At 33.4% G+C, this 23,150-nt stretch overlaps 1 protein-coding gene across 4 annotated transcripts; it reads left to right on the forward strand.

Annotated features, from left to right (window-relative positions):
- The first annotated feature begins 13,422 nt into the window (after positions 1-13,422).
- Positions 13,423-22,782, forward strand: wapl (cohesin release factor wings apart-like). 4 transcript variants are annotated; one of them, XR_001228113.1, is made up of 15 exons: positions 13,423-14,005; positions 14,219-16,185; positions 16,578-16,766; positions 16,974-17,078; positions 17,340-17,483; positions 17,706-17,827; positions 17,932-18,058; positions 18,355-18,570; positions 18,915-19,110; positions 19,319-19,437; positions 19,689-19,846; positions 20,060-20,172; positions 20,365-20,549; positions 20,881-21,592; positions 22,226-22,782. XR_001228113.1 is itself a non-coding variant. In XM_013318514.1 (15 exons), exons 2-15 carry the CDS (start codon positions 13,846-13,848, stop codon positions 21,133-21,135), a joined length of 4,056 nt encoding a protein of 1,351 aa, XP_013173968.1. In that variant the 5' UTR covers positions 13,423-13,558; position 13,845; the 3' UTR covers positions 21,136-21,949. The 4 variants fall into 4 exon arrangements, 2 of the variants coding, with proteins under 2 accessions (XP_013173968.1, XP_013173967.1); XR_001228114.1 differs by lacking the exon at positions 22,226-22,782 and having other exon boundaries at positions 20,881-21,193; positions 21,504-21,949; XM_013318514.1 differs by lacking the exon at positions 22,226-22,782 and having other exon boundaries at positions 13,423-13,558; positions 13,845-14,005; positions 20,881-21,949.
- Positions 22,783-23,150: the final 368 nt, after the last annotated feature.

Genomic DNA, 23,150 nt, shown 5'->3' on the forward strand with positions numbered 1-23,150 from the left:
GAGTGTGTTAATCAAGAATACCCTAAATTATAAACATTTAAATACTACTTGGTCAAAGGCTGGTTATATAATCATGTTCAAAAATGTTTAAAAAAATAAATGTTTTCATTTCATTTTCAGATAATAACATCTACCTGTAAGAAAATGAACATGTATTCAAGCGGCCATCACAATGGAATCGACCCTCCGACGAATTTCTTTCTAAACTTAGCATTCAGTTTCGCACCCCTAATATTTTGTCCCAGTTACACATATACAGATTCTCTATATCTTTCTCTCTTTTTCAAGATGGCGGAGGCTGCGTAGTGAGCAAGGGGATGGCGCAGCGGGGGTGCGTTTTGCACTCGGCTTGGGGTGTTGTGAATTCAAGTAGAATGGAATAAAATTTAAGAGTGAATATTAAGGGACGCCATCTATAGTTGTTGAAAGCTAGAAATGTGTTACGTCTTAACATTCACATTAATATAATAAGACATTGTATTGTTATCACTTTATTATTATTTACAATGTGGTTTATTTTATAATCGTAATTATATTTCAAGTGTTTTGAGTTCTTTTTAGATAATAGAGACTATAATATTATTGAATTGGTTAAACGCGCATTTTTTAGCAAAGGTTAGAAAAACATTGGAAAATAATTTCCTAATTAACAAAAAATGATGAATTTATCATATAGTTTAAAATGATACATTTCAGTTAAGAAAAGCGATGAAAATTTCAAAATGTATCATAACAATGTAAATGTATAATAAATTGTAAAATAAGAATGCATTTAAATATATTTAAAACACAATATCCTTTTATTTCAATCCGCTTTAGAGTAATTTACATTTAAATCATTATCAAGCCGCGTACAGCAATTACAAGTATAAAAACGAATATAATGAAATTCTTAAAGAAATTCGAACAAAGACGTTAATGGAAAGTAATAACTAAGACAATTTCCCGGCTTTCCATTTACATCTCCACACTCTTACCCAGTTCCTGGGGCTTAATAGTCCCTCCAAAGAGGAAAGGAGCATGCCCGCATTTCCTCGCCCATTAAAATTCTTGCACACAAAATGCGATACCGATACGATATATCATGTAAAGGCTGTTATGTTTTGGGTATGACATAAATTATTATTAATGTCTCATCTGTTAATACTTTTAAGTACTATGTTTAATATATACTTAACATGTATCAAAGTTTAAAAAAATATTTTACAGCTCAAAGTAAAATTCTGTTTCAGCTAAGTGAGACAGAAGAGGCTTTACTCTAAGTATGACGATACCTATGCAAAGAGTGCCGCTACGTGCAGTCTGAGTTTCTGTAGTATCGCTAGTTGTGTGCCAATAGCTTTATAGTTGATTAGCGAATGCTTTGAATGGGGTAGATTTAATGATTACTTCGGACGTGTAATTATTACACCGCTACGTAAGCGACGGGTAGTCGGCGTTATGCGCCTTTATAGGCGCCCGGTAATGGATTCTATGCCGCTTTCTTTGTCCTTTTATGGATGTAACTATAGGTATTCACTTTATATATCGAAATAAAGAAGGTGGTCGAACAAATAACATCAAAAACGAAGTTTAGACCTGAAAACGGACCTAATTTGTCTATGGATATACATTACAAGGATTAATATTGAGCCTTCTTAGCTTTGAAGCCATATAAGTAGATTCCTAATCTACAAATTCAGTTTAATACAGTTTGCAATCAATATATCACCACGTTTCATTACTACAGTCCCTCGGGTTTGATATCTTAAATAATAAACAAAGGTCCAGAGCCCTTTGAATTTAGTATGTAAACATGTACGTGCAAATATCCTCTTAATTTAATATTTAAATTGGACGTATGGATGTACCGTCTCGTATCCTCCACAGTGCATTCCCCTCTTTCAAGTTTCCAATTACGTTGACCTCTCTACCCAGGATACACCTATTTAGTTCGGAGGTCAACGAGCTATGGTGGGTATAATTCCGGTCGTTAAGCGGATATCACGTTCCGACAAACCCTCCGTGATTTATATGGACGGTTCCCCTGACCCCCAGACATAACGGAAACACACGCTGACTCTATTTTAAGTCATATTTACTTAGAATCGCACATGCTCGCAAAAATAAAATAACGAAAGCGACCAAGAATTACCTTGAGTTTCTGAGACCCTAAATCTCTGTATAAAATTTATCGTCATCCTGTCATTATCTTTTAGAAAACAATGATTTAAATGAAAACAATGATTTCGGAACCTGAGGTAAATCTTTCCTTTTCTTCTTACTTTACTACCTAATATTATATGTCACCAAATCAATAGTAGGCTTACTTTCTGCCATAAAAGTAATATAAAGCAAATAAACTATATTTGAGTATTGTTGTTTTATTTTTACTAACTTTTGTTATAACCTCATTTTACTTTCACACTAAAATACTACATATAGAGATACGAGACAAGAAGACTGATTCAGAAGAGAAATACTTATTTAATGGCTTTCTGAACACCGTGCACTCTCTATTATAAATTGAAACCTAAATGGTCATCATTGGATAAAGTGGCCAGTAGATACCATATATATAATTGGTCATGACTGCTCTACCGCATTTAACCAAGCTTTCCCTCTCACAAGAATGTTATTACTAAAACCTTTGAAAGGAAAAGCATAAAACTCATGTCGGTAGGTAACTCGTCAAACTAAACGAGTATTTAGCTGTATAAGTTACAAGTAAACAATCAAACAAAACCGTTTAGCTAACACATTCCGTTTAATAATGTTTACTGAACAAATAAGTAACTTACATTAAGACTTAGGCCTAATTGCTATAATAGATTTAACGTATACACATATGTATTTACTGTTTTAAAGGCTTGATATTCTTAATAAATACATAAAAGTGTATTAATAATAAAAATTAAATATATATCTATCTGAATATATTCACTCTAAAGACTGTATTATTTAGTGATCTAAAGATTACAATACGTTCAACTTATAAAAAAATGTTACAGGGATTAAAATTTGGATAGAAATTTGTTTGGCAGTAACCAAATTATAGGCAAATTATTGTGGTTGTATGGCAGTTGGCTTTCTCCTTTAAAATTATCCACAAAACCGCCATCTATACCTATAATATAATAACAAGTTCGGTCGCTTAAACTTTAAACATGAGTGTTTGTTTAACACAAGTAGATGGCACTATTAACAAATTTGTTGAACTACAAAAAAGAAATCCGTTAAAAATAAAAAATAGTGCAAAAAATTATAAGGTCGTATTTGCTGACATATCTTAGTGCACTTATACATGGACGGTTTTAATCCAGTCGGTAACATACCTCATTTGGCGACTGTAAACTGCGAGCCACTCAATACCAACTGGTTGAATCAAACCTTGTCCATGACCGCATTTTCTTGATATTGTATAATATATTTATCGTTAAAATATACTTTATATAAAACTAAAACATTATTTAAAGTTAAGACTATGGATAATTAATTTCTGAAATTAATTATTACTAAACAGCGCCATCTATGTACAAATAGTTAAACTACTGAGTATTTCAATCTAATCTAAATTTTATAAAATCTAGCGACATCGAGCGTCATGCTTAAACAACATTCAAAAAACTTTGAACTGTCAAATGTAAAAAACCAACCAAAAATCGTTAAAAAAATATATTAATAATTCATATATTCATAAAACGTACTATCAGCCTTTAGTTTTCTTTTATTAAATCCGATAGTATAAACCGAATTCTATTAAGTTGTTTGTAGAATACGATTAGCCTATTATTATTTTAGTATAGTGGGCCGATGCTTGAGAACAAAAAATTCCAAAAATTCGTTTTTTATAATTTATTTTTACTTAGTATAACTGCTCATATTTTGTTTTAGTAGGTGTATTTTACTTTACCGATAACAATTTAAGAACATCATTAGTTCACGATAGGGAAGAGGTTACTGGCTAACTAGAACAACACAACTACATTTGTAAAACATATACCTAAGCTTGTCAAATGGGTATGAATAACTAAACCCATTCTTACAATATTTTTTTTATGCACCGTATCAAACCTAAACGAATCAGCTGCAGGCTGAGAGCTTTTGTTGTACTTTATAGTTGCTGTAAACTTTTTTCATTCTTGCATCCGATTATCACAGCTATTGTTATAAATCAGCATCTATTCTCTTACTAAACGTGTAACCCGAAACGGGTAAACAAAACTTAAATTTGGGACGGACTTGGAAATGTAAATATATTAAAATTATAGAAGGATGTGTAAAGTACTCGTGTATTATTTTAGCTACCTTTTTCAGTTTAGAAGAAGCTTCAAAGTTAGAAGTTTCCTTCGCGAATTTACGGTATTCGAGTGGATGTTAATAGATAAAACATGTATTATTTACATGATGACATTAAGAACTAATACTAGTAGTTTGCTGTTCAAATTATTGGCATCAACGAAGTAAGTGTCCGCGACTTCGACCGCCTGAAATACTGTCTCTGAGCTATACTGGACAGTACTTGAATATTGCAAGATTACTTTTTTTTGTTTAATAAAGGAAAGTCTGTAAAATAAACGTAGCTTAAGTTACTCCTTATTACATCAGCTAATGTCATTAAAAGTCCCGTCTAAATCGGCCCAGCCACTTCAGAGATTAGCCGGAACCAACAGACAGACAAAAATGTTATAGTACCGTATTTACGTAGACATTGTAAAAAAATGGTTATTAAAATAATTACAAACAGACACTTCAATTTTATTTATATGTATACATATAACTAATATCAAGGTATATTACGATTTAATATTTTCACACGAATATTTTATTCTAGATCAGAACGGAACAGTAAAATATTACAAAAATTGAATGTCATATTTATTTTTATCAAATTAACTGCGTAAAGTATTATTTTCAAGCCACAATCTGTAAAAATTACGATGCTTCCATACAAATTTGTAAACCCTTTTTAACACCTTACTACCCCTTTTTCGCGTTAAAAAGTAGCCTATGACCTTTCTTAGGGTCTAGACTTCATTTAAATCGGTTTAGACGTTTTTGCGCGAAAGAAGGACAGACTGACAGACAGAGTTTCTTTTGCAATCTAAAATATTAATTAGGATTTCTAAGGATTATTAGACTTTTGAAATAAATACGTAATATTATTTCAGGACAGGCCATTCAAATATATTATTATTTGATTCATTACACACATTTTAAGTTTGTAAGTAATCATATAAATAAAAAAATCAAATATAATCCTGAGTATGACCCTGTAGTAATGACTAAGCAAGGTGTGAGGGCTGGATTGGTGGAACAAATCATGGATAATTTGTGCTTACTTCAGGTCGCTTAAAGCTTTTACCCCTTGCATTAATGCAAATTGGTCAGTCATTGTTTGGCCTCGATATTGTGCTAATGTCTTTTATATTATTTTATCGGTCATCGCGTTCAAAAGTATTAGTTATAGTGAAATTGGCATTTATATCTGTGACTTTCAATTGCGATTTAAAATATTTTGGAGATTAAACTTAATTAAAAAATGTAAAAGAAAAGAAATCAGTGCCTGAAAATGCAAATAAGCGGGACAAAATAACCAGAGGTATGTATATATAAAGTAATTTGAACTTTTGAAATAACGGAAACAATAATTTTTATCGTGCAGTTCCGAAAATATCTAATCTGCTATGGTTTTAGCATAATCAAATCGTATGGACCTACTTATTTATTAATTTTATTAATTTTTGCTTGAAAATCGCCGAAGAACCTTAATATATAACATTAAAGGCGACTTTTTTAGTAATATTATAGAATTATTTGAAAATAACGTACCTAGAATAAAAAAAATCCAGTCACATGTAATCAAAACTCACGTTAAATCAGAAAATAGCTTCCATATTTCACTTTAAACTGAATCGATCAAACAAAGTCAAAAATATTCCAATTCACAAAATGGCTGCATGTTTTCACAACAACTAATTTTTTCCACCAATCGCATTGCATTGGGAAAAAATTTCAACGAATCAGAATGTTGTATTAAATCAAACTGTCTCCTGGATTGTGATAGTTTGAGACGGCCATCTTGGATTCTGCTTTACAAAGGGCATGCGGTCCCAATATCGCGGAAAGTTGGGGAGCGAGCGGCGAATCACAAGCCGAGATACTGCGCGCCATCACAATACGGGCGGGCACCGCTGTCCCATTTTTAATTCATTACTTCTAATATAGTACTGGCCACCACAATTTATTATAATATGGCTACCAATTTCTAGTCTTTTTATTTTTGTTTCTTATACTTTATTGACTTAATAGAAAATTGTGTTTTTTAATAAGTACCTAGACACTTTGTAATAAAAAATACACGTATTAGGTTCATCACCAGAGTTGTAGTGAGAGTCAAAATGTTGCTAAAAATCATTACGTGATTAATGGACGATTTTTATTAACCCACAAGCACGCAAGAGTTTTACGATTTAAATTATTTTTGAAGATTCGATTCACAGGTTTTGTAAAGTAAAAGAAAATGAACTTTCATTGTCCTCATCAGCGTGCCTTTTTTGTTTTCGAAGTGTCGGCATAGGATATAGGTGGAGAATTTTATCACCTGTATCAAGTAAATAAAAATACACTCTATAAATCTCCCAATGTGGTGTTCCATATAACATAGAAGTCGATTTTCTAAGTACATGTCATTGAATTTACTAGATGTTGCCCACGACATTATTTCGTGTGGAGTCAGAAATCATTAACTAATTCCCTAAATTATTCATTCAAAAACAAAAAATAAATTTGTCACGAAGGAACCGATCATTTTCTAGGTTAAAACACATGAGTAGTTTAATAATATTATATATTCATGGTTACAATAATATGGTACTCATGAGTTATGTACCTATTCCATACCTTTGTCAATAGTGGTGCCAAATTTAATCTAGATTCAATTAACTAAGTTAAAGTTATCATGTCACGAACATCCGTTCCTTCTAATGTTAGGATATATAATATTACTAGTTTTCGCCTGCGACTTAGTCCGCGCGGAATAAAAAACACTTAATAAAAATAATACCCTATGTGTTATTCCAGACTATGTTCTAAATCTGTTCCAAATTTCATCAAGATCCGTTGAGCTGTCCCGGAGATACCTTGTAACAAACATCCATCTATCGAAACTTTCTCATTTATAATATGAGTGAGATTAAACTTTGCCGGTGATTGCATCTTGCATCAATTTAAATAAAAAATAAAATCCTGATGTATTTTTCTAGACCGTAATTGATCACTGTGCCTTAATTCATTCAGATTACGATTCCGTTAAGCCGTTTCGATATAACCTGCTAACAAACCATCCATCTTGACTAACATTTATAATATTAGTACCTAAGATTAAAATTATTTAGATACACTGCTTACACCATGGATTTCCATTGATTAAACTAATATACTACATAATATTATCAACGTTCTCCATTTTTGAGAAAGCAATGATAATTTTAATTACGATTTAGTACGAGGCGGGGTTTCGGCAGTTCAGCACGAGTAAATTAAAAATCGGAAATATTAGTAACATGAAAAATATTTTAGAATTCTTAGAAAATATTACTATAACGAGGATATGAATGTACAACATTTCAATAAATTTTATACGACAGTACACACAAATACCTCATAAGTAACAGATTGATTTTCTCCTGTTGGTGAAATAGACTCTATTAAATAAGAGCTTAGAGCTTTTACTTTCAGAACCTGTATTTAAGAAGCCAAATATTTTAATCACTTTCCCTAAAAAATTAACATTTAACGGAAAGATATCCATTTTTATTATTATTACATTATATTGAAACTTTAAAAATAATGCAATTATTAAAGAACCTCCTTGATTAAAATTTATGATTTTCTTTTTTTATTACTTACTATTAAAAAAATAAATCCAAAGAATACTTTCCTAATTAAAAAGCTGTGTCAAAAAGAGTAGGTATCTACAGTCTACAAGCAATATGGTAAGGACCAAGACAGATAAAGTTCTTTTTCATATTGCATCGTGTTTATATCCCGTAGGAGATGTACAGTTTTATTGAGCGTATAAATAATTGTCGGAGACGGTAGCCGGCGTGACACGTACGTCATAAAAATAAAAAAGCTATACGAATGGCCACGATAAAAACAGAGGATAGGTATATACGGGGTATAAAGAACTGTAGACTTATACATTATTACTAGCTATCGCCCACAACTCCGTCTGCGCGGTGACAAAAAATAGGTGGTAGCGGAATCTCAGAGCTATTGAATATGCATATAAAATTTCTTAAAGATCGTTCAAGTCGTTTCGGAGGGGTATGGTAACAAACATTGTGACATGCGATTTTTATAAATAAGATATCATTTTCTTTAAATTAAACATCTCTTTTTTACCTATAACACTAGAGTATTAGTATTTACATTATGGGGGCTCAGAACAACTGCCATATTCTATTTCTACCGTTGCGCTATAGACTTTGGTTCCTGTACTTAATTACGCTGTTATTTTATTTGATTTGAAGTCGACCATCGTTTTATCCATAAGAAAATTCTCATAAAAGAAAACTCTTTCCTAAAGCTTTTAATTGATTTATAAAGACAGGCGACTTTGGCGATCTCTTGTGTCGGAGGCCAAGACCCTCTTTGGGTCGATGCGCCAGCGGAGTAAGTATAAAGAAAAAACTAATAACGTTATAAATGAAGATCGCATGAATTTTGTCTTAGTCTTTCACATATTTTACAAATAATTTTAATGACAAAATTGGTAAAAATCGTTCCTGATAAGTTTGGTTCGATTCTCAATACCATTCTCGCAATGCAATAAGAAGTGTTTCCCACAGATACATATAAGACTGCCAATATATTTATTTACGATCTTATTTCCAATATCCCACCCTCATGAGAGGGAATTTTCTTCCCCTATTCCCATGGACACCAAGGGTCCGATATCGAGAGATATCTCGTAGACTGATTAGTTCCGCTTTATATGAGCCGCTGTAAAAGGCGCGTAAACCTCTAATTTGAGATTTACGATGTCATATATCAAGAATGTTTGGACGCATTGTAGTAATGGAACCAAGAAACATTGACTGAGAAGACAATAAATCAAATAACTTTAAATACAAAAATAAATAAATATTTAATATCACCACAAAGGATCTACCACAGTCGCAGTGTAACTTTTAGATAATGGAAGATTTTATCGTAGTTAAAATTTACACACGTACAATTTTTTTTCCATCCCCGATTTCTAAGCGCATATCAACCATTTCTGCAAATTTCGTCGTGGTAGATAAAAAACATTTTTGGTTTCTGACAAATTAAAAGTAGTACGACGTAGGTCCTTATGAAAATTTCGTTTTACATAGGCATAGTAGTAGATCGTTTTATATAGGTACTTATGTAATTGCTAAACAGAAAAATTAATAACAGTGACTAAACATGCTTGTTATAAAAATATGAACTATTAGCTGTCGTCCGCGACTCCTTCCAGGCGGAATTAAAAAAAAAACCTAATAAGTAGTCTATGTTTTCTTCCAGACTATGTTCTAAGTCAAATTTCAACGAGATCCGTTGAGCCGTTCCGGAGATACCTTCAAACAAACATCCATCCTTCTAAACATTCGCGTTTACAATATTAATAAAATTGGTAAGATTACATTTGTTAAAAAAAAAGATTTTGTTCATATTTTTACCATTAACTAAATACTGTGTTGGAATTTGTATTATCTGATCATATTACCAAAATATAATACATATAAAATAAATACCTACATGTTTATGCGCTTTTCATGATCCGATCACGTTATTATGTATCATGTTATTTATGTATATACTGGAGATGACCAAACGGAACATTCTGTTTTCCATTAATCTCCAATTTGACTCTGATTAAAAAAATATATTTTGCACACATTTAAATGTTTCCTTTAACTAGAATTAGTTAAGTGTTTATACTCACGGTTTAAATTTAAAACAGCAGCACGGCACCCTAAATTTGTTTGATCGGTGTTAAAATCCTTGCACTAAAATTGTATTTTAATATTCTTACACTAAAACTATATTATATTTACATTAAAAATTCCAACTAACTATTCACGACTACATTTCGTTGTTAATACATCCCGCGCGGTTCTCTTCTCTATTTTACACCTATTTTTTACTTAATATAAAAGGCAAAGATTCTCAGTGGCCAGTATGCCACCTCTTTGACAAAATGTTAATCTATGTCCACGAAAGAGTTCGGATAAGTAATTCCCCCCACTGACACTCACTTATTGATAAATGCCGTTATCAACACTAAAAGAATAAAACTGGATTTAGCTAAAAATTAACTTTAGACCCCATCCGTACTCGTACGTAATCTATAAATATGTTTTTAACAGAAGGATCTGGAAATCTAGACTGTAGGCATAATTCTCTATCGGTATTTCACAAGAGATCCTTGTATCATTTGTCTAAACCAGTGTAATTTCATTAAATATCACACGATTGCCTGTTTCTAATTATTTATATCTGAACTTTCTTTAAATATGATATACATGTTTTAAAAAATAAGATGTTAATATTAAAGAGTTAGAACTCAGGCTTGGTAAGAACTCTTTGCATTGATTAAAGGCTTTAACTGCTCAGGTTTTTTTTTAATGACATTTATTCCAATAACATGTTTTGCAACAACGCGACATTTCAAAGCAGATAGTGTCTAAGATAGTTTGAATGAATTTTATTCGTGAATTAGACACAACTTCGTCTAAATACCATTAAAATAACTTAGAATGGTCAAATTACGTAGTTCCTTCTAAATCCTTTCATTTTTTTAATACAAAATGTTGTGTCTCCGTTGATTTTACAATCCATTATTGATTTCATTGTATATGTACACAATAAAAGGAATGATTCTGAACAAAATAAAACCCCAAAAGCAATACCGTTTACGATCCCGAGGAAGGCAATAGGCACGCAGCATTATGCAAGACATGCAATTTTCTTGGCGTACTTTATTCTCATTTTTATAGGCATCTCTACTTGAGTAATGAAAAACTATTAAATTGTCCGCGTGGGGATAAAGCGAGGGTCGCTGGGACCTTTCAGTTTTATTGCCGTCCGACGAATGGCGCTGTGCTATTTTTACAGCCCCCGCCAATTTGATAGCGCGGTAAAAGATGGCAACCGTCGTTTACGACCGGGAATAAACATAGGAACGAAATCCAAAATTCTGTCCTCGTCCGTAGGTAAATAATGAAGAAAAATATTCTTAATCATACATTACACAAGATCTTGTTGCCGAAGTTTTTATTATAAATGATTGATTGTATTTCTGCGACAATGTTGCAAGCTCATCGCCCTGATGTGAAGAATTCATCAATTACATAGAGACAAAGTCTAACGCAATTCATTTCTAAGATTGTTAATGGTCACGTTACATTCACAGCAGGAATGCCATTGCTTAGGCACTTTGCGATTAAAGTATAAATAAGAAAAATAGTTGATAAAACAAGTTTTCTCCCTGTAGAGCTTATTTAAGAATAACATCAATGCAGAGCTATAATACATACCTACATTTATCTAAAACTAGCTTTCGCACACGACTCCGTCCCCATAGATATATAAAAAAAACTTAATATATAGATAAGTTAAATAAAAGCAGCTCTTCAAGGCATAAATACGAAATAAAATAAAAAAGAATAAATAGTATCCTATGTCCGTCTCCTGGCTCTAAGCTACCTCCTCACCAATTTTCAGCCATATTCGTAAAGCCGTTCTTGAGTTATAAATAGTGTAACTAACACGACTTTCTTTTATAAATATATATTACTATCTACGAATGACTGCATAAATTTCTGCGCGTTCACAATTTTAACCAAGTGCCTCTCTATTTCTTTGTTAATTTTATTTTTATTTCAAATATAACAATAATGTTATAAAAAGCTTTTCCGCTAAACCACTTACGTGATTTTTATGCGTCGCACCTTTTTAACAAATTCATAATGAACAATTATACAAACTGAGAAAACCAAGAAACAAGAATTAAGCAAAACTCACAGCAAACTTATTTACAGCGATTTTGTTAATTCGACGTTATCCAGTTAAAAGGTGATATGATGGGGATATTTGCGATAATTTTGACCCCCACATGCATTATGCAAGAGAAAAACCATTTTTGAGGGCGTTTCATGTATAAAATTAACACAGAGTATGTAAAGAAATGTTTAGTTAAGTTATAGACATGCCAATAATTTAACTTTGTGATTATTGGAACCATTCAATGGTGTAATTACCACTTGCGTTGTCTCCTCATATTATACCGACCTTACAACCTTACCTGATTTTTAAAATACACTAGCTGTCGCCCGCGACTCCGTCCGCGCGGGATTAAATAGATGTTGGCCGATTCTCAGAACTACTCAATATGCTCACAAAATTTCATGAGAATCGGTCAAGCCGTTTCGGAGGAGTATGGGAACGAAAATTGTGACACGAAAATTTTATATATAAGATAAGTAAAATGTTAAATAAATAAAGCCATTATGGTGTTTACTCATTGATGATAAAGTCAATAATTAATTTTAAAAAAATCCTATAAAAACATGGCCACAATACTTTTTACAATCACAATAGTACATTTAATTAATGACTAGCAATTGCCTAGGATTACGCTCATGCGGAATTAAATAAGATCTTACCTTTCCAAAAATATTTCAAATTGGTTCAGAAGTTTCCATGACCGTATTGTATGATTATTTGCATAGAATTTTTTGGCCCATTGAGCTATTCCATCTGTCATCTGCAAGCTTTCTGGCCCGGTTGAGAAATATACGAACTAAAGGCCATAGTTTATTTAACAAGCTGGCACCAAATGACCTCTAGGTCCGTGAGTAACCCTTAGAAGTATTAGTGAGACTTTTGTTTTGCTGGCAAAACTAACGCACGGGGCAGGGTCAATTTAGGTGTATTTATGACTATGACGAAGGTATGGAAGTTTGACTGAGGTGTGGTACAGTTTCTTTATAAGTATCCAAGTATCGTAAACAGAAAAGAAACCATTGTAAGACCAACCAATATATCCGTGAAGAGTTTGGCGTTATTGCTGTCGCTGGCAAAACGAGCACTGGATTTTAGTCCGAAGTTACGATATTTAATTTATCACTAATGGGGACAATTTTTTATCTACAAATATCGACCATTTTATGATTATTAGCCTAAAAATCTCCTTGCTTACATTTTGTTTTTATTATAATAACATTAAGTTTAACAAACGTTGTCTTTTTCATTACTTAAATAAAAACTATATTACATAATGTTTTTGTACTTGGGCAAAGGAAACTTTCTGTAGCAAATGTTGATACTTATTATAATCTGTAATCCATAAAGAATAAACTCATTGTCTATGGATTTAAGTGCGCGGCTATTGGCTAACAACACTCCTTGTTTTGCTTTACCAATATGGCGCTGCTGCTGTTATGAGATGACAACATCGCAGTTTGTGTCCTATTTGTTATTATTAATGTTACAATCAACATTAAATAACTACCTCAAGATTACAAAGAAAATTGGTAATTGTAATGTAAGTTTCGTTAAAGTGAAGCCCAAGTTGTCAGTGAATTATACTTTCGAATGGGTCAGTGGGAAAAGTATATAGCTCCTGTAAAAATGGCGGGTGTGTTATCTTTATGGACTGTGTTTTCATTTCATTACTAATTCTTAGTCTTTGAGATTTGAGCAAAATCATCTATAAATCGAGTTGAAACAAACTTATATTACAACATGTGCCGATTACAAATTTGACAATTGGAGCAGTGACCGTTTTACGGAGTTAAGGCAGGTGTCAACGTTTTTGATGAAATTATCAGAATGTCACGCTGGGGAAGAGGCCGAGGTGGCAGCGTGGCTGTGCCGCTGGACAGTGCGCTGTTTAGAGAAAACAGCAATTGTCCCTCAGCCGCTCGTTCAGCGGGAACTGTTGGCAAATGGGGAATGACCAGTTTTACATCAATCAGAAGCGCTCCTTACGGTATGTATTAAAAGCTCAGCCTTAAGATGTTTATGTTTCAAAACATTGTTGTCGTCTTATTAGGCAAAGTATTAAAGCAATGTAAAACGTAAAATTTCGTAATTGTGCAAAATAACCATAAGTGAAAGTAACATCTGTCTAGTTGGAATCTTTGTTGGAATGTTTACTAACATGTCGAATTATGAAGATTTTAACTAAGATTTTCTATTACAGCATATAACAATGCAAAGAAGCCTGTTCAAGATCAAAATAGTCCTTTGACTGTGCCAGCTGTAGACACCGAACAACCTCCGCCAAAACCGAAGAAATTTTTTAAATCTCGCAATGCTGAAACTTTCCCACCTGTGCCTCAAATTGCTTATGCACCCCAGCAAGTACCACCACTTTCGCCAGAACATCCACCAAGTTTTAAGGAAAAGAAATCAACTAAAAGATGTAGATATAATAGAGACTCTTCTTCACCAGAATTACCTCGACGTAACTCTGAAAAAACAAAAACTAAAAAGACCACAGTGGCTACTAAAGCTTCCAAAAAGGAAGAACCCACCAGTGACAATTCACAACCACCAAATAAACGATATTTAGTGCGTAACCGTAGCAAAGTTATAAATTATGCAGAGGATGGTAGCAACAGTCCCATACCAGATATGACAACTCGTTATGAATCATTACCACCAAGGGCACAGTCACCCAAAGCTAGTCCGTTAATTTCCAGTCCAGTGCCAGCAAAGCCAGTAGCAGATGTAGTCAGCCCTTCTACCAGTAAAGAATTAAATGAAGAGCGTAAACCACCACCTATTGTACTCAGAATATCAAAAGGTACATCAAGAATAGTAAGCACAGACTCAAATGAAGGATTTACATCTCCTGGTTCTGATAGACATTCTTCTATGGACATGCATTCTGATTTGGATCATAAAAAGAGTCCTTCAATGGAAACAATTTGTTCACCTAAGCATGAAGGCCTTAAAATCACAATTAAGTGTTCTTCTCTTAATCAAGAAAATAAGAAAGAGAAGAAAAAGGACAAAAAAGAAGGACATCACAAGTCCCATAAACGGCATCACAAAAATAGTGATGATGAACCCCTTAAGAAAGCCAGTTCCCCATTACCAGGCACTGATACATATGACCTGTATAAGACCTTAGCTTCACCTGTTCACGAGGAGGAGTCAAACACTAAAACAAAAGCTGAAAATGTTGAGGCACAATTGGCTAAGATCATTTCTACGGATTCAACAACAAAACCTAAAACTGAATCGAAAGCTCTTTTACCTGAACCAAAACAACCTGAGGGTAGGTCTAGACGCAATAGGCCAAACATTAATTACAGTGAAAATGATGATTATTTAGATGTGTTAACATCAAAAGTCTCAAACAAAAATTCTACAAAGACTGTTAGTGATATTAAAAAAGATGTTAGAAAGAGTAAGAGAAGACTCGATGTTGCAGCAACTCCAGACTCAAATGATGTGAATGAGATTCATTCAGAAACTGAAAAAGAAGCCGAATCTCATTATGACGATGATGATTTGATCAACATTCTGTCAGGTGATAATGATAAAATTAAGTCTAATAATGACTTGCAAAAAGCAAAAGTTAATAAAAAACAAAAGAATAAACAAAAACAACAGAACTCTACCAATGATATTCAATCTCCAAATCCTGAAGATTCTTTAAGTGTGCCACAACTCGATGAAAGTTATGATGAGGATGAACATTTGGCAGAAGAGCCTAGAAGTGATGATATGGATTATGAAGATGACGGAGGAGTTCAAGAAGAAAAGGAAGGAGAATCTCAGACTGAAAAGGCAATGGAACAACAGGAAAGAAATCATCCATCAGATCTTCAACCTGGGAGTCAAATGGAAGGTCAAGGAATAGATTCAAATGAAGATCTATGCCATAATACACCAACTCAGTCATCAGATTCTGCATACAATAGTTGTCCCAATGAGAACTCAGAGGAAGAATCACAAAGAAACATAGCTGATGATCATTTTAAAGCTCCGAATGGTGTAAATGAGCTGGATGGTACAGATGATAAGCCAAGTGTAAAGTTGGTAATAACGAAGAAGAAAGGCTCTATATTTAAGAGCAAGTCTTTGGTTAATGATAACCCTTCTCCATTACCAGCTAGAAAAAGACGGCACTTGTACAGACATCAGTGGGCTAATGATGTGAGTATTAGATTGAAATACATAATAACTTATTATTATTACATAAAATTTATTAACATGTTCCATGCCACAATTTTTTTTTTAATGAAAGAACTTGGTGCACTGTATGTGATGGTGCATATAAAATATTATTGGGTTCCTCTGTGCCATGTTCTTACAAACATCTTAATGATGAATCTCACCATGACCTTCCCTAACACTGCTTTGTTAGACTTTTATAATACTTAAAACATATTCTTATAGAGTAAATTCACACTCTGAAAATATTTAATATTTGCTCAGTGAAGTTTGCAAGTGGTGTCAAGTATTTTATATTTTGTAAATAATTTCAGTTATAAATGAAAGTTTCTATATTGTTTGAATATAATCTTAATGCCTTTTTTACTTTTTAGAAAGGGAATGAGACTCCAAGACCAGACAGGCCAGAAAACCCTGAAGTGAGTAATCCTGTCCGTCAAGTGCCTGAAGCATTAACTAGAGTCACAAGATACAGATCTCCGGATCCTATTATAGCTGAAATAGATGCTCCCGAGCCTGGAGTACCCTATACAAGTGTTCGTTGTGCCAAAGAAGCTAAGGAAGTGAGTATTATGAAATAGAATTGGTAATGAATAAAATTCTATTGTTTAATATTAGACATTTCAATGCTACTATAGTATTGTCGGTCATTTAGAATATAAATGTTTAATAACCCTGCATTGGATGACTTTTGCATATTGCAAAACAAAACATGCCTAAAATTATGTGGTCTCAAGTGTTTGATATGTTAAAACTTTTCTTGTTTCCAGTATTACACTGTTGTAAGAAATGTAAAGAAAGCACATCAAATTCAAGAAATTGGAGAATTCCAAGAGTTCAATGATGATGTGGAATACCTTCTAGATGCACTGCAGGTAAGTTATTATCTTATATATAAAATTATTGTGTCACAGTAATAGTTACCATACTCTGATATGGCTAGACCAATTTATATGATATTTTTTAGTTAATTCTATAATCCTGCGTGTTGTAATTAATTAAATTTTTTATTTGATTAATTAGTAACATTACTTGTTATTAAAATTTTTTGAAGCAAGTCATTAAATGGTTATTTATGTTGTCACAAATATTGTAACTAGTTTTGTTTATGTAGTTAAAAATATTTGTTTGTGTAGGACAACAATCCGATGTCAACACGTTGCTTGTCGGCCATCACGCTGGCCAGCAAATGCACAGCGCCCGCATTCCGCATGCACTTACGAGCGCACGGCACAGTGCAGAAGTTCTTCAGTGCCCTTCACGATGCCACCAATGATCAAGTTAGTATTAAACCTATACTAAATTAAAATAAACAAGCATTGATTAAAGGAAAGCAATCCATCCACAACTCTCTCAACATCTCTGGGAATTGAGGTGCCCGCTTACTTGTTTGCCACCTTATGATACAAAAAAAACTATGAAGAAACTTATGAGTATAATTTCTAATCTTTGTTGAGAATTTACGTCGTCGAAAAATTATTAAAACATGTTTTTTTTTGCAGAGCCTGGGGCTGTGTACTGCCACAGTTATGTTTGTACTGTCACAAGACCGTCTAAATATGGACTTGGACAGAGAATCATTAGAGCTTATGCTGAATCTTCTCGAATCTGATGTTTCTCACAAGTGAGTAGCATTTTGGATAGAAAATGTCCAATATATTTATCAATAATGTTTGATAGTTCATAGGGGTTCCTTAATGTGGTTACATTTGTTAATTTCTTTTTCAGGAATGCCTTAGATGATTGTGGGTTGACATCGGCACAACTTGCAAAGACTCAAGAAAGGGTCAGAGAATTGTGTGCTGAGATTAAGAGCCAAGGAAAGGCGACGCATTTAGACTTGGAGAATATAACTGTAAGTTGTTTTATCAGTTTGAATTGTTGTCATTATAATATTCCGTTCCACCAGTGTTTAGACTTCTCATGCCATTCTTATATGTAATTAGTATTATGAGTAACAAAAACTTATCACAAAATATCTGTGAAAATGCAGCCGATCCATGCAGACAAGAGTTTTACAATTATGATGTGACGACTATGAACGACATTAATGTCTTAAAAAGGGATGCCATAGTCATTTTTTTCGGGTTTACATTTTATAACCTATTTAGAGTTATCTGGAGTGTAGTCAATAATTTTTTTTTTTTTCAGGTTGGTCACTTAGCAATGGAAACGTTACTATCGTTAACATCGAAGCGTGCGGGAGAGTGGTTCAAGGAGGAATTGCGCGTGCTGGGCGGCGTGGACCACATCGTACGCACCATACAAGACTGCGCTGCTCGCTTGCACGCGCCAGCCACAGCCTGGTCCAGCGCAGAGGTCGACGTGCTCCGCAAGGCCGACAGGTGCATGAGGGTTTTGGAGAATGTAAGTTTTAAATATATATATTTAAAGGAAATTGTGGCCCTAAGGATGTTGGCTAACCTTCAAAAACTACTTTCTCAAAACTTGTTTCTTGCTGTTGTTGTTGTCAGTTAAAAGATGGCGCTGTTATTAAATATTTTAAAGGAACGTCATAAAATAAGTACTCCTCATTGTACACCTACTATGCGTTTAGCCTAACCAAGGATATAAAAAAAAACTTCTAATTTATTGTCTTGGAATTATATTAATTTTCCTCGGTTTGTCACGGCTGCAATTTATGAAATTTGATGTTTACTTATTTAAAAGATTTATGCTATCATTAGGAATGTGTGTTTATGTACTTTCAGGTGACGCAGCAGAATGAAGATAACCAGGTGTACCTGGTGGGCGAGCCACTGGGCGGGGCACGCACGCTGGCCGCGCTGCTACGCCGTTGCGTGATGGAGGCACGCGAGCAGCCCGCCTTGCGCCCGCCGCTGCTGGATGCCGCACTGCCCGCGCTCAAGGTTCTCGTCAACCTCTCGCACAGCTTCGGCAGTGTCGGTAAGAAACATTCAGAACATATAACTATTGTACTTTTTACCTGGTATAAAATTCAGTCACGTTAATCTGCTTATATTATTCAGATGACGTTTATTATACAGACCATTAAATTTTCCATACGAATAAAAAAATATGTACGTTTTTTTATCGATTTAGAGTACCAATGTTGTGAATCAATATATTTAATTAATTTGTAATTTATTTACAGCATCGATAGGCGCCCAAGTGGTAGGAGAGCAGCCGTATATAATGGAAACCTGCTTAATTATGTTGTACAACCAAGGCTGCTTCATACCTGACAACAATAACTTCGAGTTTAGTGTTTGTGTAAGTTATTTTATTATTTATTTACCACTAATATTGTATTAATCCTTGGAGTGTTTCTGACTTGAGGACTTTTTTTTATTTTTAGATTTTTTCATATCAATTTCTTTAAATGTGATAGAAACAAATTAGAATTGATTTTCTGTTAGATTAAATAAGCTTGAATAGTTTTTTAATTGGGTTCATCTTCGGACTATATTAGATTTTCATCCACTATTTGTGATTTATTTTAATGAAAACGATATACTTTTCAGGTGCTTCTATTGTTGATAAATCTGGTCCAAAACAATGAGAGTAACACACAGAAACTGTTGGATGTTCACATAACAGTGGATAATGGGGACACATCAACAAACACACCTGCTTTGGATCTCATAGTTGATTTGTTTTATAAACGGGAAGAGCTCGCAAGGTAAATACTATATTTATAAGACAGGTATCCACTTTATCAGTTCGTTATATGTCCCCACTGAGAGGTTTGAAACCTAGCCTAAGTTATGACCGACTAGGCCATAGTCAACTTGACTTCACACATATCTTTGAATTTCTTTGCAGATATGTGCAGGTTGCTTGAGGATGTTTTCCTTCACCATTCACATTTGTAATACTAATGTTTAATTTCTAGGCGGGCTGAAGAAAATACTGATGCGCTGCTAGACGGCGAGAAAGAAGAGACTGATGATGAGAAAGATAAAAAGAAACAGTCGGTCGACGATATAGCGGAGACTGTCGATAAATGTAAGTATCAATCTTGTAATCTTGGTCCTATAGAGGACAACACTTAATAGCTGAAATGGGTTTTGTCAGAATTACATAAACTGATGACCAAATAAGTTCTTTGAATTTGGTTGCACTAACTATGGAATCGGCTCATTTACATTTTTATTTTATGGCATCATCAGTGTGTTTGATACGTTGATTGTATCGCAGTGTTGGCGCGAGCTGGTGCGCATATGGAGCATACGATGGTGTGCGCGTACATCGCGCTGCTGCTGGGTCACGCTGCGAGCTGCGCACGCGCACCCGCCGCCGCAGTGCGCGAGCGTGTGCCGCGTTACGAGCCTCTACTTCCCACGCTGCGGAAGTACTACACCTTCCTCTCCCTTACTGCAAGCGTGAGTATATACTATTTTTTTTAATATAAACAGATTATTAATATATCTTTTAACCATAGCGTGTGGCTCACGACGACAGTGGAATGTCGAGATTTGACGCCGCATCCAGGTCGGATAATCGTACCCTTAACTTTCAGGCAGATTTTAATTGTATTTTTATTTAAAATTCGATTTTTCCCGATTAATTTCGATTAAGAACACATCATATAAATTGTAAAAAAAAACTTAGAACAGTCTTCAGGTAGCTCAATAGAATCTTATATAGCAACTTTATAATTCATAAATCCATTTCGGTGAACATTTACTAAAGAATATTTTGCTATATTTCCAGGCGGAAGCTTCGATAGTTGCGCACGTGAAGGCGACGCAGAGAATAATAGAGTTTATGGAGACGAGTGACAAAGAGAGTTCTCAGGATACGCCTCAGCAGCCTCCAGCTGAATACCCTCGCCCCTACGGCAACTACTACCAGCCCTGTGCAGACCTACCGCAAGACATGTCCCTCAGCAACCTCAATTATACCATGAACTCCTCGTCCAGCTCCGACAGAATGTCATCATCGATGGATGTCGATGGATACCACTGAACCAACACACAGACTGCCTTATTTATTAATATGTTCGCACATTTGCAAAATAAATCAGGTTTGTAGCACTATGTCTTCTAAACAGTTCAGGCACATACTTTTAGATCTTAGAAAAGGAACAACATGGTCTGCTATATGTTTAGAATACGCTAATATTAACCGAGTAAAATACCTCTATTCATAAACCTACAAGACCTATATCTATTGATTTTCTTAAAAATAGTATATTACTTAATTTTATATAATCTATGAGGTCGACAAAAGTGCGTGTATTTTGTTAATCTACGAACAATTATCCTCAGTAGATAGTTTAATTAAGCACATGATTTAGTAAATAAATGATGCACCAACTAAATTATGTTATTTAGGATGATACGGAACGGTAAAGGGAAGAAACACAAAGAAGAATCTATGTAACAATTTTTTTTTTAATTTCTGTAAGTGACTGCGAAAAGAGGTGAGTGTAAATATGAACCAAATAAATAATTGATGTACATTAATAATGATTTTAGTAATATAATATGCCATTTGTAACGTGAGAACGACGATTTTGTAACTATATTCCTTTGAAATGTATATATAATTTTGTTTAGAGTAATATTTAGATAGAAGCGTTGATCGGTCGATCGTGCGTCGGGTTATGTTATGATCTTGATGAAATTGAGATATTCCGAGTTTAAGCCTGCAAACGGCGAATTGAAAGTGCAAAATGTAGTATTAAGTTTGTAAATGGTGAACATTTCTCATGTGAATATTGTTCGCACCTCGTACTTTGCGGATGTTACTTTGAGGCACAATTATATTGTAAATAAATTAGATAGAGTTGATAGAGTTTGCGTTGTATGTATTAGATCGAGATGTATGTCGGATTTGCCTTACAGACGAGCGAAATTATAATGTTTCGTATTGAACGTACAAACATATAGAGGGCGCGAGTATCGCTTAGATAAATTATAGGACAATCTAATGTTGGAATTAAATTAGCTATAGAAATATCGATTCAACTGTTTGTATATGTTTATATATTATAGATATAGTTTATGTAAACATATACACACATATTATAATTTTGTCGTGTTTCTTGTTTCAGAATAATTGGTTGTACTTTTGTTGTAAATTAACATAGTCTCAAGATCACCATTTATGTAACTGTTTTAAAATAAATCAATCTATTTTTATAAATGACCGAGATGTGACTTGATTGATGATTCCGTCTATCGAATTGCGCCATTCTAATTATCAAAATTGATTATTACATTATTATTTGGAGATTTGCGTATTATATTTTAAGCGTGTATTGTCAATCCACGATAATTTTGCATAGGTTTAAAAAGGTCACTAACAAGTTTTGTTATTGTCAGAGATGTTTAGTAAACGATCAAACATATTTGACAAATTGCTATTCATCAAATAACTCATTTAGTTCACTTCACAGGCTTAGTTAGACAAAAATATTTTTTTATAGGCATTTAGCGTTATTACTAAATATTGCCACGTACAAAACTATCAATTTGTAAAATCCTTTGTAGAGTTATCGTGATTTGACAATATTTTCTCTACTACTTTACGCATTTTGTCGTAATTTTTTTTTGGGCAAATCCGTAATTGATTTGTTTTTACTATAAATACATTGTTTATTGTCTGTCAATTTACCTTAAATATTTATTTATTAGAAAAAAAATTAAATGTAGATTAACACTAATATCGAAATAAACAATCTATACTTTTTTTTTATGACAAAACAGTTTAAGTTTGTGACCGTGGGCATTTATAATTTTATCGCAGTGACCGAAAATATATTTTATTTGTATTTACAGATATAGTCTGAACATTAGCCATGAGATTATATTTAAGGAAACAGGAATATTTATGGCTAATAATATATAATGAACCTAATTAAAATTTATCACTATCTGAATTATTTTGTACATTTATTCCAACGCTTCTTAAAGTAGGAAGGTAACTTTATTTTTTATTAGTTTATTTTAAAGACAGACGAAAAAACAATGTGCTTA

The sequence above is a fragment of the Papilio xuthus genome, unplaced genomic scaffold, assembly GCF_000836235.2.
Source record: "Papilio xuthus unplaced genomic scaffold, Pxut_1.1 DF826923.1, whole genome shotgun sequence".
Taxonomy (NCBI): Eukaryota; Metazoa; Arthropoda; class Insecta; order Lepidoptera; family Papilionidae; genus Papilio; species Papilio xuthus.

Coding starts and splice junctions, on each gene's coding strand:
- wapl (XM_013318513.1), top strand. CDS start 13,846: ATGTCACGCTGGGGAAGAGGCCGAGGTGGCAGCGTGGCTGTGCCGCTG. Junction 17,828..17,931: donor GAATCTGATGTTTCTCACAA/GTGAGTAGCATT, acceptor TTTCTTTTTCAG/GAATGCCTTAGATGATTGTG. Junction 19,438..19,688: donor ACTTCGAGTTTAGTGTTTGT/GTAAGTTATTTT, acceptor TATACTTTTCAG/GTGCTTCTATTGTTGATAAA.